Raw genomic sequence first — 14223 nt, 5'->3', positions numbered from 1 at the left:
AGGCAGCACATAGGTTGCACAAAAAAAATGATTCGGTGATGTACGATTGAATAAAAAAAATCTGTTTCGGCTGTCTTGGAGTCTTTGAGATCTACTCAGTAGGTGTGCACCATCTACGAATTTAGTCTATTTCAAGCCCTAATGAGCTCTGCAACTTCACTCCTTGTGAGGATCATAGTATGGAAAATATGGAACGTCATCACCTAAATGCAGTCGACTACATCGAACAAAGTCCAATGAACACTTGCATGTCGGGTTGTTATTTCCTGCATTGCTATATTCTAACGAGGCAATGAGGAAGAGGATGCAATCATGCACATAAGACAATGCTGATAATCTTGTGTGTACTCGCTGCATTTTCTTCACTTGTGTTTTCTTTTTTAGAAATAGTGTGGAGTGCAATTTTACATCCTCTGCCTATCAAAATCTAGTTTTTCTCTCAGTGACTTACTACATGCTTCATTCTTAAACTCTGTGTGCTAACCTAAGGCAGTAAGCTTGCGGTGTTGCCCACAAATATCAGCAATTACAAGTGCAGAAATAGTCAACAAACTAGATGTAGTAACTCAACTGGTATAGCATCGAACACACTAAACTAAGGTCGTGAGTTCAGATCCTAGTGACCGATAGGGTGTTTCGTTTTCTTTGTATACATCAATTCACTTTAACTTAAGCCATTATTACTAAATTATATAAAATAAACAACAGCGAATGGCCCCTATGCCTATCCTAGCCTAACTGTTTGAGTTCATCCGATTTTGTGTAACAAGAAAAACAGCTCCTTGAAAAAAAATTCGCCTTCTTTCATTCATTCGAACACAATGGTGTGGCAACCTCAAAAATGAAGGGGGGGGGGGGGGGAATGTGACATTTGTTATTAAACCTTTCAGCGCAAGAACTTCCGACAACTAACACAAGAGACGAGGACGAAGGACGAGCGCATGTTAGTTGACGGAAGTTTTTGCGCTGAGAAGTTTAATAATGGATTACCAACTAGCCCAATCCCACTTTTTACTTCAGCGGCATTTGTGACTGCAGTGTGTGACCGTGATGGCATGATAATGGAGAAGACGAAACTGGAAAGGTTCCATTGCGAGTGAGACGGGACAGAAACAATTGTATATAAATTACTGATCATCTATCGCCACTTCTTGGCACGACCGTCCCACTGCTCCTACCATCCAGTCCGCCCCTACTGTTTGAGTTTGGCGCTCGGCATCCGGTGCAGTGGCACTATAAACCGCCACAGCAGGAGCACGGCGACGTAGACGTGGCCCAGGAAGTAGACGGAGCGGTAGTACTCCCACGTGCGTCCAGCGTCCAGCAGGAGAAAAGCGGCCAGCATGTACGTGAAAGACTGCATTTTGCAGAACCAGAGCAGCAGGCGGCCCCCGAGACGCCCCACCAGGGAGCGCTGGCGCTCCACAACGGCCTCGACTTGTTCCTCGCCCACTATGTAGGCGGTCGACGTCACCAGGCACAGGAAGTAGCCCGGCTCGAGGCCGTGCCAGACGGCGCTGAGCGTCATTGTCAACATGGCCCTGCGTGGTCATTGGCCTTTTGAGTTTGCATTGCCTTTTGCAATGGTTCGAACAGACGAGGACGACAGGAGGACATTAATAGTTGTCTTTAACCATAGCGTACCAATTGTATAACATAACACGACATAAAATCTGAATTAAATAGTCAATTTTACGTGAAAATCTTGGCCAGACAGAAGAAGAAGGCACTTAAACAGGGCAGAACGTTTTATTCTGTGATTTTGGCGCGAAACTAACTATTTAATTCAGACATGCACTATAGTAGTAGCGTTCACAACCATAGTAGCGTTCACAAGTAGCATTGCAAAACGATCTGCATGAGGACTCACCGGAGTGGCTTGGGCAGTGGCAGCCGCTTGTAGAAGTAGACGGCCAGCCAGTACTGGACGGTGCGGTTCCAGCTGCGGATGCCCATGCGCATCGTGCTGCTCAGCTCAGCCTGCGCCTCGTCGATGTTGTGCACCGTCTCGTAGTCAAACTCCTGTTTCTCCCAGTCGCTGTTTTTACCCTGCCACCTGGAGGCGTGAAACCAAGGCTCTCGTCTTAATCGCGCAGGCTTCAATCATTGGGAAAGCCATAAGGGGCCCTGAAGTGCTTTTCCAAGCAATCGTTGAATGACCAGTAGAGTTCATTGCCTCAACAATTGATTGCCATAAATATTTGTCCAATACGTCAACAATACGTCCAAAACGTCCGAGTTACCAGGATTTTTCACACGCTGACAAGTGCACCCGAAGATAAACAAGGAAAGATGATGCAGGAAAAAGGAGTTACATCGGTGCACATTACGATGTTGAGAGCGCATGATGAAATACAATTTTTATTTCCCGTTGTGATTCCGGTGCGCGGAACTGTGGTTACTGTGCAATATTTGCAAACCTGGAGCGTGGCGCCATCATGTGGCAGCACCCCGTGGCAACAAGCCATCTGATCCAAATGTTGCTCTTAATTTATGCTCAGCTATTGCAATAGTGTGCTGTCCACTATTTGACGCCAACCAGCAGGTGCTAACAGTTTTGAAGAGTGAGCTAAGGCCTCTGTATGAAAAGTGCGCACCCCAGAAAATGGAAACTTCGCACTCTGCTGGATAGCACTCCCTGTGATACATGACTGCAAGATTTAGCTCAGCTCTTCAAAGCAGTCCCTGCTTTGTGCAGGATGTGTTTTTTGACCAAGCCTGATGGGTGGTTCGTGACTTCCTTTAATGAGAAAGGCACATCCACGTAACACCTTCGACGCTTCGTACTGCAGACCTTCACAGAAATTCTTGGTTGCTTTACAGCAAACTCTGGCCTGAAAAATGTTTGTGTTTGAATACGGATGACCGTTGTCTAGCCCTAGCAGTTGACATCCAAGTAAAGAATCAGCACCGCTACTTCACATTGAGGCACTTGCTCTTAAATTTTGCTTACAAGTCTTGATAATTTCGCACTGGGAGGCTTCACTGATTTCCTAAGAAAGTATATAAGCTGTGAATTTAAAAAATCACGAACACTGTAACCAATAAATAATGCGTTAGTCTGGGAAATCGTATTAGAACGAACTATGTGATGTAAGTCGAAGATGATTCTCGTAAATTTTCATATGATCACACATACCAGAGAACTTCATAAAATAAAAGCTTATGCAAGGAGCTCTAATTAAAAATAATGAAGGAAATTATACTAGAATGACTGCAAGAGCTGAAAAGTTTTTATATAATGAGGATTATGCAAGCCATGTTATTCGGAAAAATGTTCACTGCACCCCAAACTTCTAGCACGAAAAATACTACGCTGCTATTAGCTAGATTCAAAATCTTTCACTTTCATGCACACATGACCGCAGCTTACAAACTGCGCAAAGTTATCGCTTGAAAAAGAATTTACTGCATGCAGTGCTTTGCGAGCTTAAGCTGTTGAAAGGGGTACGGACACATTCAACAGTGCGTCGATGTTGGTGGGGCCGACACCGGGCAAAGCCTTGGATTCGGCCGGATAGATGCCGAGACCGGCCATGATGCAGACGCACTCGCCAAGCACGAAGCCGATGTAAATCCGTAACCGAAAGATGATGAACATGGGCGTCAGGTACAGCAACTTGTACAGCAGCCCATGTTTGTAGAATTCGGCGGTACCAAAGTACTGAAAAAGGAAAACATACATTTAAACCTCATAACAAAGTCACATCTACAACAAAAATGCCTTGATACATTGAAAATTAGCTGTAAATGAATATTCGTAACACCGCGTCTATGACAAAGCCATTGGTCACTTCATTATAATGGATAATTCATTATATTCTAATTTTTGTTTGAGTGTATTCATTATGCTATGGTGCCAGCTTGCATACACTCCAGCCTCATTACAACAAAGTCAAGTTTGCCACAAAAATATTTCGTCACATCCAACAATTCGTTATAGACATATATTTGCAACACTGTACCTATAACAACGCTAGCCTTCATTTACTTCATTGTAATCAATAATTCTTTATATCTGAGTTCATAATATCAAGGCTAGAGTGTATTGCATTTAAGATGGAGATAAAAACAACACACTATGAAATAGTGAAAACTATGAAGCTTTGCTTGAACTTTTGTATTTTTGGGCAACCAATACATATTGGGGCGGCTGTATCTCAGTTAGTCTGCAGTTTTCACTAAGTGTTACCTACACACATGCAATGCACATACACGTATAAATACAAAGAGCAAGACAGGGACATGAACAGAGTAATGAGTGACCCACACAAGCATGTATCTGCATCATTACTTAATTTGTCTACACTCTGCTTTTAGCTGCGCATTTTCTTTATGTTAAACTTCAGCAGCCTCGCAAAGTGCTATTCACACAGCCGTGAGATAATAATGTCATTGTCTCTGTGTTAGCATCATCACGATTGTTTATTTCTCTTGAAACATCAAACACCAGCGATAAATAGCATTGGCCAACACTATACATCAATGCTGTGACGTCGTGTGAGAAATTAGTGACTACGATGTGAATCTGTTGCCGATTACAGCATGCTACAGAGGCACACGTGAAAGATGCTAAGAAAAATATGTGTTTTCTTGTGTGTGCTTGTGTTTTCTTGGAAATTTTTGCGTGTGTCTCAGTGGCTGAAAGAAAGAAGGAGAATAGATCAAGGCCCTATTACTTTGTTAGGCACAACCTCGTGAAACCAGCAGATGCAGAAGCCAGGCGAGGAATATGGGATATTATCTGTGGGCTCTCACTCTAGTGTAGCAATAGTGACAAATGAAAAGAAATGAATGAAGAATGAAGAAGAAATGAATGAAGAAACAATTTTGCCACTGGTGGAGACCAAACCTACAACCTTCAAATTATGGATTCCACGCATTATTCAAAGGTTGTAGGTAACACAACCTTTGAGCGATGGAAAGGAAATGATAAGTTACACCTGTCATTTTCCTTTCCATCGCTCGCTACGTCATCAATTAATGGACCAGCTATGGCAGCAATTATTTTCTTGCCCACTTTCTTGGACATTTTCGTGAATGTGAGCTCTGTTGCAGTGGTCTAGTGGCTAAGGTGCTCGGCTGCCGACTTGCAAGTCGCGAGATCGAATCCCGGCTGCGGCGGCTGCATCTTCAATGGAGGCGAAAATGCTGTAGGCCCACGTGCTCAGATTTGGGTGCACATTAAAGAAACCCAGGTGGTCGAAATTTTCTAAGCCCTCCACTATGGCGTCTATGACAATCATATGGTGGTTTTGGGACGTTAAAGAACACATATCAATCAATCGTGAATGTGATCATGGGAGTGTCTAACAAGTGCCACTCATACCATATAAAGCAAAAACCTGGAGGCTTACAAACAGGGTTCCACCCAAATCGAAATGAAGCAGCGAGCGTTGGAAAAGAAAAGTGATGGGTATAACATCGAGAAAAAAGAAGAGAGCAGAGTGGGTCAGGGAACAAGCGGGGGTTATGGATATCACAGTTGAAGTCGAGAAGAAATGAACATGGGCTGGGCACATAGCTTGTAGGCAGGATAACTACTGCTGTTTAAGCATTCCAACATAAGGCAAACACGCGAGAGGGAGACAGAAAACTAGGTTGGCAGATGAGATAAAGGGACACTGAAAGCAACTATTACGTAGACGTTGATACTTGAAATAGCGGTCCAGAAACCTCGTACTGTTACTTTTGTGCCTAGGAAGGGCCTATTTTGAAATAAAATCACGTTTTAGGGCTCCGCATAGGGTTAGCGCACTTCAAATTACCCGCCTCAAGAAGCGGACCGACTGGACCGAATCACGTCACTGTTGCCGCACACAATGTTGCCCGGCTTTACTGCGCTAGTAGCAGCAAACCGAAAGCAGCGGGACCCACAGAAGCAACAACGGCCATTGATCAATTTTCCACCATTGGCTTCGAGATTGCAGATGTTTTTTTATTACACTGCGTCCCACTAGATGGTGCCACCTGTCTAGCGTAACTACGCGAAAATTGTATTTTTGAATCACTCATGTTATTCTCCATAGTAACGCCCGGCGGTTCTTTTTTTCATGAATCAAACAGAAACGAACAAGCAGCATTTTATTGCTTCTCTTGATGCACAGAAGGTTTTTTATTTAGTGTAGCTAGATTGATTACCAGCGATTAATTGTAGGCGGTCCACCTGACGTCATCGGGATTATTTTTAGAATGTCCAACTGCGGCACATGTGTTCTTGTGCATTTACCTTAATTTCTCGGTAAGTAGGGCACTTTTGTTGATAGTATTGTCGTTTTAGATGTAGTCATACATTGAGCTTTCACTCTGACGTAAGTTGTTATTTTACTTTAGTTTCCCTTTATGAAGTTTGCAGGTATAACGTGGCAGCAGAAAGCACAACACCGGTTGATTGGCGGTTTATGGGAGAGGCTGTTGGCTCTGCAATGAACGTATTCAAGCTGATGATGATGATGACTCATGCTGCAAATTCCTAGCAAGCACCTACAGTGAAAGATAATGGGACAAGATTTGAAGTGGGGACCCGGCCCTTGCTTGGTCGTGGACCAAAATTGAAGATGGCAGCAATAAGAAAAAAAAAAACTCTACAATGAATGCATACCTGTGCTTCACATAAAATGCTTTATTAAATACGCATTCATTTAATGTTTTTACAGCACTGGAGGGGATCCTCATGTGAAATTTCATCTACTGTGACAAAGGGCGAAGGCAATTTTTTCTAGTGCATCGACAAGTTGTGTCAACCCTAAGCAGCCCCTAATGCAACCCCCAATTCGGAATGCAACCCCTAATGTAGTGGAGAAGAGGTTAAAAAAGTGATGGGCAAGGAGGGGGACGCTTGTCCGGTCATTAGAGCGTATTTCGAATATCCCGAAAAAGGGAAGGGGAGTGCTTGCTCAGTAATTTACAGTGGTCTTAACCGCAAGTGTGCGACACCCTTTTATTTTACCAGCTGGCATTGCATAGCTCATGGCGATAGCTCGGCAGCTGTGTACTAGTGCCCTAACCTTAATCGTTCCAGCAGTGAGACTAAAATCCAACAGCGGCTACCACTTACGTCGGGAGGGAAGATCTGGACGAACAGCAGCCAGAGCAGAGCGTAGATCGGCACCATCTTGACACGGTTCAGGCACATGCCCTTGCGGTCGACGGTGTCCAGGTAAGGTGCGTTCAGGAAGTCGCGATATGTCCGGTACCGGTAGTACGGTCCTGCATTTGTGCGTACGAACTAATCACATTGCCAAGCCTCGAAACCACTTTCAGAATTGAGTAAAACGCTTTTAAAATATGAAATCAAAGTTTTTTTCAAGCATGCCATTGCAATCATTCACTGAACACATCCTAGATCAAGAGTTGTATTGTAGAGGAAATATAGATATCATTCACGCAACAAACAAGTGCGACTGTGGCCTAATGGCTATTGTATCAAGCTGCTGTGTTCAAGGACACAAGCTTCTCAGGATATATTCTTCAGAATGGTCAGGGATTGTTCGGGAACCTGCTCAGAGAGGGAGCAGCAGCAGCAGCTACAGGCAGTGAAACATTCAGACGTACGCAACAAAAAGTTTGCCTCAGGATTATCGCCAGAGAATTCAGTGTCTGCACCCCTTCCATAGAAGCAGAGGTGTAGGTCAGTGTCTCCAAGGAAACGACCAACTCACCTACGAGGACCCCAATGTAGCAGAAGGCGTAGTCGATGACATCCCAAAAGCCGGGCTTCATGTTGCCCTCTTCGTACGCCTGCTGGTCGGTGTCCTTCTCCTGGTGCTGCTCATGGATGATCTGCTGCTCCATGGCCAATCCTGCCATCTGCAGAGATTACAAGCATTACTCACTCACTTCACTCATTCACTCCACTCACTCACTAACTACACTCACTCACTAACTCCACTCACTCACTAGCTCCTCTACCCGACCACCCAATTGCTCATTCGCTTGCTTACTATAACTGCTACACTCTACATTTATACTCTGCTACTCACTCATTCTATCGCTCCCTCGGTCACTCATTCACTTGCTCGCTCACTCAATTTTCTGCCATGTTAGTTAGCAATGTATTAATGGGTTCTGGCTGGTCAAGGTTAGGTAATGTCAGTTTGGTTAGATTATGCAGAAAGCAAGCTACCAACTTGTCAGAACTGTGCGATTGCGCCATCCTCCAAACAATGCAACGAGACAAAAGTTCCATTATCAAACAAGACCGATGCATTGCCGGTTTGACCTACTCTCTGTTCTATGAAAACATACCTGTGCGTATGACTGTTTGAGTGATCTATTAGTTTGTCTTAAAAAGAGGTGGTAATATGAATATTTATTTAGTCACAGATCATAATCATGTAAACATTGCTTATCTGTCTCTAGTTATCAAAGCATTGTTCGCATAGTGCCCAGTGCGCTTATTGTTTGCTTCTGTCCCTGTAAGCAGTCAGTTATATAAACAAGTTATTTAAAACTATTTCAAAGTTTTCTTCGCATTAACCTTAGTAGGCAGTCTGATGCGTAATCTGTCCTTTGCACATTTCACGTTCATTTTTTTTGCGGTTCGCTTTATCATCTATGCATGTTTCAGGAGTGTGTATGCACTGACCCGAAGCGTGAGCATCATTTGGACGAGGTTGGTGATGCCCGGCGGCGGATTGGTGCTCCACAACTTCAGATACTTGAAGAACACCAGGTACCCAAAGCAGAACACAAAGCTGGCCTTTGCCCGATATCTGCGATGAATAAAAAGTGAATCAAGGTATTAGGGCCATCCTAGCTATGCACAAATGAAGGAAAGTGTAAGTTTAAGGGTATTATTGTCTCTAGTTCTCATGTATACCAGTTATCTACAGCGAGACAGAGGCATTTGAATGAGTGCGCAGTTCACGAGTCTTGTATTTGTGATTCAGACCCCTGCGGTGAATGGGGATCGGCCTCTCTGAGTAGAGCTACTGTGTACCAGTGCGAGCGAAATGCAGAAACATAAGTTTATTATGAGCCTGTGAGAACTTCCTTGCATGTAAGACGCATCAAACAAGCACACCTTCATGTTCGTGCTGTGCATTGTCAATGAATCTGACAGAGTGTGCATCCACTTTACACTTATGACTGAATCAGTATTACTGGGTTAATTAGTGATGCATTAATTAAAGCTTCTTAAAGAAGTCACCATGCGATAATGCTCAAGGAGTGTAACTGTGCCACCTGCCAAAGCATAATTTTTAAATCGACCGTCAAAATCACGAAATAGAAGAAGTTCACCTTGAGTACGTCAATTGTTCACAAACTCTTGTCTGGCCCCGTGCCTTACTGCTGGTTGTTCATGTAGCGAGTACAGCCACACTGTCCTCTAGACCATCCATGTGCAGCGGCGCAGGTTGCTCAGAGCACGATGCTGCAGAGCGGCAGCAAGGTTTGAGGTACCGGGTTGGATTATACGTGGCCCTCGTCTCTTTAGAGCTGCTGTGTACATGCACTGTGGCTCAAATCAAGAAGCGATGCAAAAATACGGTTACCCTAAAGCTTCACCTTTCAGAGTTGAACACAACAGCAATATCTGCATACATGTGTATGTGCACACACACACATGCCTATAATAACGTTTCTGCCATCTTCTACAGCACTTTTATGAACACAGTGTTTTGTGTGTCCAAAGTACGAGCGAGTACCGGCTTCCCAATCACTAGCCTGCCTTCAATCCTCGGTGGAGAATCAAGCCATACCGTAAGAAAAGTCAAGGTGCAAACGCCCTCTGTCTCATACCTTTATTTGCATTAACCTTGAACTTTTCACTCACAGTCAACGCTAATCTTTCATTCACGACCAAAGATGGCGACATTTGATTCTATGCAAAAAGAACTTTCAAAAACTATCGTGTTGAAAATATTCCCTTCAATATTACAGTACTTAGTGTTATATGGAAAGATGAAGTCTGTAAGAACAAATGCAAACACTCTTTCACTTTGTAACGATGTAAAGCACTTAAGCAAAAGAGGACAAAAGTGAGAAAGTGACTATAACTAATCTGTGCATATGTCAGGCTCTGTTGAGAAAGAGTTGTGTTTGTAGTAGCCACACCTCGATATAACAGACACGGTTATAACAAATTAGCAGTTATAACAAACTAAATACAACATAGTCTAGCCACTATAGCAGCGTTAGGAATTTCGGCTTATAACAAATGTTTGAATATAACGAAGCCATTCTTGTGCCAGTTGTGTCATTGTTATAAAAGGTTTGAAAGTAATAATACGATGTATTCATCCTAAGGTTTAAGATAAACCGCTCGAATGTCAGCACTCGCACTGTGTTGAGGTGCTTCACATTGTCACTACAATATGAAGCGCCCATAGCGTAATGTGTCCATATCTACTCCGTTTCTCTGTGCTTGTACCGTTACTTTTTAACAAGTGTGAACTAGCACTATGTCACACTGACTGGGCCGAACCACGGTGCCATCACTCACTTCATGGAGAACGTGGTGACGATGAAGGCATTGACGACGCTGACGACGCATGGGTGCACGGCATGCCGACCGGACACGATCAGCACCAGGAAAGCTCCCAGGGCGGTACAGTACACCCGGCGGTGGCGGACCTCCTTGATGCGGTGCACAAAGTTACCGGCCACGATTGAGACTAGGAGGAGGCCGACGTAGGCGATGTCCATCACAGCGACGGTCATGGTCGAGAAGCGGTGTTAATTGCAGTGCCACGGAACTTGCTAGAAGAAAGCGGAACAAATTATTAGGAAGAGATTAACGTGTTAGGTATTCATGTTAAGAGGAGACATAGCACTAAAAATTTTGTTCTGATTTCGAATATGGAATTGTTTTTTAAAGTATAATGTGTGGTTTCTGACAAACAATATTTTTCGTGTGCCTTTTGGGGAGTAAAATTTTTTTTTTAGCTGAGAGAAGTAATTGCAAATTAAATCTACAATCGGAACTGTCCACAGTGCAACAAAAATTAATATTCTAAACCCATTAGAACAAAAGTTATAGCATGTGGAGCATACACGAGTGAAATCCCAGCTTTAAACTGACTCTCTGGCAAATGTTCAGCATAAAATAACTTTTATCCTGGTGGATTCAGAACATTCAATTTCAGATCGCACAGAGTACAGTTCTGACTGCAGACTACTGTAATATGCTCATTTGTTTTGCAGCTTTCTTAGTTTATAAAAACTTTGCATCTCATAAGGCACATGAAATGTTTTCTATTTTAAAAGCTACACATCATACTAGAAAAATATATGCACACTTGAAATGAGTGCGCAGTTGCATAAACTCTGGGGTTTAATCAAAATTGACAAAAAAATAAAGAATTCGCTAGAGCGACGTCTCCTTTAAAATTGTTTCATACGTGCAGAGGGTCGAAGAAACACGTCTAATAGTTGAGGCCTGGCACATCGATAACAATGGTGGTGCATGCCCAAGCCAAACGTAGATTAAATTGAATAAACAATAAATAAAATGCCTGAACAGTTATCTCTCACTTACACCTCCACACAGGCAGTATTGGTACCGCCTCTTGCCTAGGCATGCGTAGATGTTTTTGTGCCTTCTTCCATTTCCACAGCTGTCCACTTCTTATGCTGTTTGCCGGCATCTGTGCCGTCTTGACTTCCCGCTCGCGTCTGTGTTAGCGTGCTCAGTCTTTTAACTTGAATGGAACAGGTGAGATAAGTCGCAGCGCATGTTTGCAGAGGCTAGACATTAAAAACATGCACTACACTTGTACAGGCTCAAGGCTCAATGATTGGACTAGGAGCATTGCTGCAGTTGAAAAAGATATCAGAGTTGTGCAGCAGCCTGCAATGTATTAGTTTAACGAAACAATAATCGCACCGGTCTGCCCATTTCTTTCTTGCATAAATTCTACTTTCCTGCTGCATTCCCTGCAATACGGTGAGTTTTAAATGTCCCGCTATGCGCATATCTAATAGCTCCACTGTATGAATAGAGTTAAATGACACCATGAGGCCAGCTAGTATGAGTTTACAAAAGCATGGATAAGGTGCATTACTGCATGCAATTTAACAAGTCCTTCTATAGTTAAACTACAAGAAAGGAAAGTACGCTCACATAGCAAAGAAAACATAAGGCCTTAGAAATGCAATCTTTGTCATTTTATTGCATGCATAAAGTTGCAACATGTGCAACATCACAAAATGTTGACTATAACTAGGTAAGGCTGAGACTAAAAAGCACTATTTTTTTGTATTTATGGCACACAATTTCAGTGCAGAGGTCCGAAGTGTCATCAAATAGTCAAAACAACTTGCATTTCATTATCATTATCAGCCCATAATTTGTGTCAACTGCTGCATGGCCTCTCCCAGTGATCTCAGAGTTTCTCCGTCCTGTATTATCTGATTCTTATTTATGCCTGAAAATCTATTACCTTCATTGTTTTGCTTAATTTTCAACCATCCTCGGCTGTGTTTTCTATATTAACCACCCCGCCGCGGTGGTCTAGTTGCTAAGGTACTCGGATGCTGACCCGCAAGTCGCGGGATCGAATCCCGGCTGCGGCGGCTGCATTTCCGATGGAGGCGGAAATGTTGTAGGCCCGTGTGCTCAGATTTGGGTGCACGTTAAAGAAGCCCCGAGAGGTCGAAATTTCCGGAGCCCTCCAGTATGGCGTCTCTCATAATCATATGGTGGTTTTGGGACGTTAAACCACACATATCAATAAAATCAATTTTCTATATTAATTAGTACTAAATAACAGACTAGTATTTACAATTATTTTAGGTTATAAGAGCAGCCAGCAGTTTATTTTTTGTTACTGGTGTCAATTAAAAAATTAGAAACCATTAAAAATACTGCTTAGCAGATGGTGAATGAAGAGGATAAAATTCAAGGTACAGATCTTTTGCTTATTCTTTAATACTCTTAAATCTTCTGTGCCGCTGTTCTGGTGAGAAGATTTCTATTAAGGCATGTGGTGAATTTGTCACAAAACGATTTTTTTATTTTTTGCTTTATTTAGAATCGTATATTCAATGAAACTTGGGAATAACCATATTTGGGCCGGTGTTCGCTATTCCCGATAGATGCGCAATAACCTTCAATTGTACAGTTAACATACACAACACGACATACAATACATACAAACTGAGCCTCTACAATAAACGACAGTACAAAGAATGAAACTTTGAACGATACGTTTAAAAACACCGCCCAAGTTGTGACGTGACGATAGTTATAGCGCGAGAAAAAAAACGACGACACAGAGACAAGAAGGACACGAAAGACACGAGCGCTCGTGTCTTTCGTGTCCTTCTTGTCTCTGTGTCGTCGTTTCGTTCTCGCGCTATAACTATCGTCATGCCATACCAACTAGCCCAAGCTGGCACACTTCCAAGTTGTGACGTTTGCGTGTGTGATCAGTAATATATATCTTGTCAATATACTCCCCCCCCCCCCCCCTCACGCAGAAAGCGCAAACACACACCGCTTAATTGACGTGTTACCCCATAGTTTTCATCTAACCTACGTAGTGAAAAAGACAAGAAAAAAATCAACAACCAAAAAGTGCTCGAGAAAGTCTCTAGATACAAACCGGAATCCTTTGACAACGGGGTCCGTTTCGCAAACGGGAAATCCGCCTTTGCTGTTAAGCTTCCGTGCTTGCGGAGAAGCAATCTTTCAAGGGGGGGGGGGGGGCGATGTTCTGCGACTGTGCGCGATTATAATCTGCAACTCGAACTCACGTGTCTCTTTGAGCTGGCGACGTTGACGCGGCGTAAAAATGGAACCAACGATATCACGGGACGCGCTCTCGAGTGAGCCTCAAAGCAGCTGGCTCCTCGGAATGTGCTGCACGAGCCCAATAATGCGCTCGTCGTCTTTCTTTGACCGCGCAGCTGTCGCGTTGCTTTTTGCGTGCATGCGCAAATGTTTGCGTAAGCGCGCATTAAGGCAAGAGCGCGCAGGTGCGACTCACGTGTGCTGCGGCGTTAATTCGCTCCCATTCCTCGCAGTCGCTTTCGGAAACAAATTGTGCGATGATTGTCTCGGTCCTCGCTGGCTTTTACCGTTATGTCTGAAGGATGTCACGTTCGCTCGGTGCTGGAGTTTCCTGAAGCTTTACACATTTCCCAAGAATAAACTTAATTGTAAGTATCAAATAATAAAGTTAGTATTTAAATATAATTTATGAAGTAAGTTTGTGAATATACATTTCTCACTTTGCCCTATGTTGTCACTACAAAGCGTATGTTTGCGGCAGAATG

At 43.3% G+C, this 14223-nt stretch overlaps 1 protein-coding gene and 1 long non-coding RNA gene across 3 annotated transcripts; one reads left to right on the top strand and one right to left on the bottom strand.

Annotated features, from left to right (window-relative positions):
* Positions 1-1116: 1116 nt before the first annotated feature.
* On the bottom strand, positions 1117-14048 carry frj (membrane bound O-acyltransferase domain containing farjavit). 2 transcript variants are annotated; one of them, XM_037431559.2, is made up of 8 exons: positions 13935-14048; positions 10448-10704; positions 8588-8714; positions 7662-7809; positions 7058-7209; positions 3456-3664; positions 1871-2056; positions 1117-1541 (listed from the first exon to the last, which is right to left on the bottom strand). In XM_037431559.2, exons 2-8 carry the CDS (start codon positions 10663-10665, stop codon positions 1193-1195), a joined length of 1389 nt encoding a protein of 462 aa, XP_037287456.1. In that variant the 5' UTR covers positions 10666-10704; positions 13935-14048; the 3' UTR covers positions 1117-1192. The 2 variants fall into 2 exon arrangements, with proteins under 2 accessions (XP_037287456.1, XP_075725084.1); XM_075868969.1 differs by lacking the exon at positions 13935-14048 and adding an exon at positions 13551-13675.
* LOC142767401 (uncharacterized) lies at positions 7024-8743 on the top strand. Its single transcript, XR_012884852.1, has 2 exons — positions 7024-7159; positions 8570-8743. It is a non-coding gene; the product is annotated as an uncharacterized LOC142767401 (long non-coding RNA).
* Positions 14049-14223: the final 175 nt, after the last annotated feature.

The sequence above is a fragment of the Rhipicephalus microplus genome, chromosome 7 (assembly GCF_043290135.1).
Source record: "Rhipicephalus microplus isolate Deutch F79 chromosome 7, USDA_Rmic, whole genome shotgun sequence".
Taxonomy (NCBI): Eukaryota; Metazoa; Arthropoda; class Arachnida; order Ixodida; family Ixodidae; genus Rhipicephalus; species Rhipicephalus microplus.
This window is presented reverse-complemented; position numbering and strand designations above follow the sequence as displayed.

Excerpts from the sequence above, each read along its gene's own strand:
- frj (XM_037431559.2), bottom strand. The coding sequence starts at position 10,665 with ATGACCGTCGCTGTGATGGACATCGCCTACGTCGGCCTCCTCCTAGTC. Across the intron at positions 7,810-8,587 it reads AAATGATGCTCACGCTTCGG|ATGGCAGGATTGGCCATGGA; the intron begins GTCAGTGCATAC and ends TAATCTCTGCAG. Across the intron at positions 3,665-7,057 it reads TCCAGATCTTCCCTCCCGAC|TACTTTGGTACCGCCGAATT; the intron begins GTAAGTGGTAGC and ends TTCCTTTTTCAG.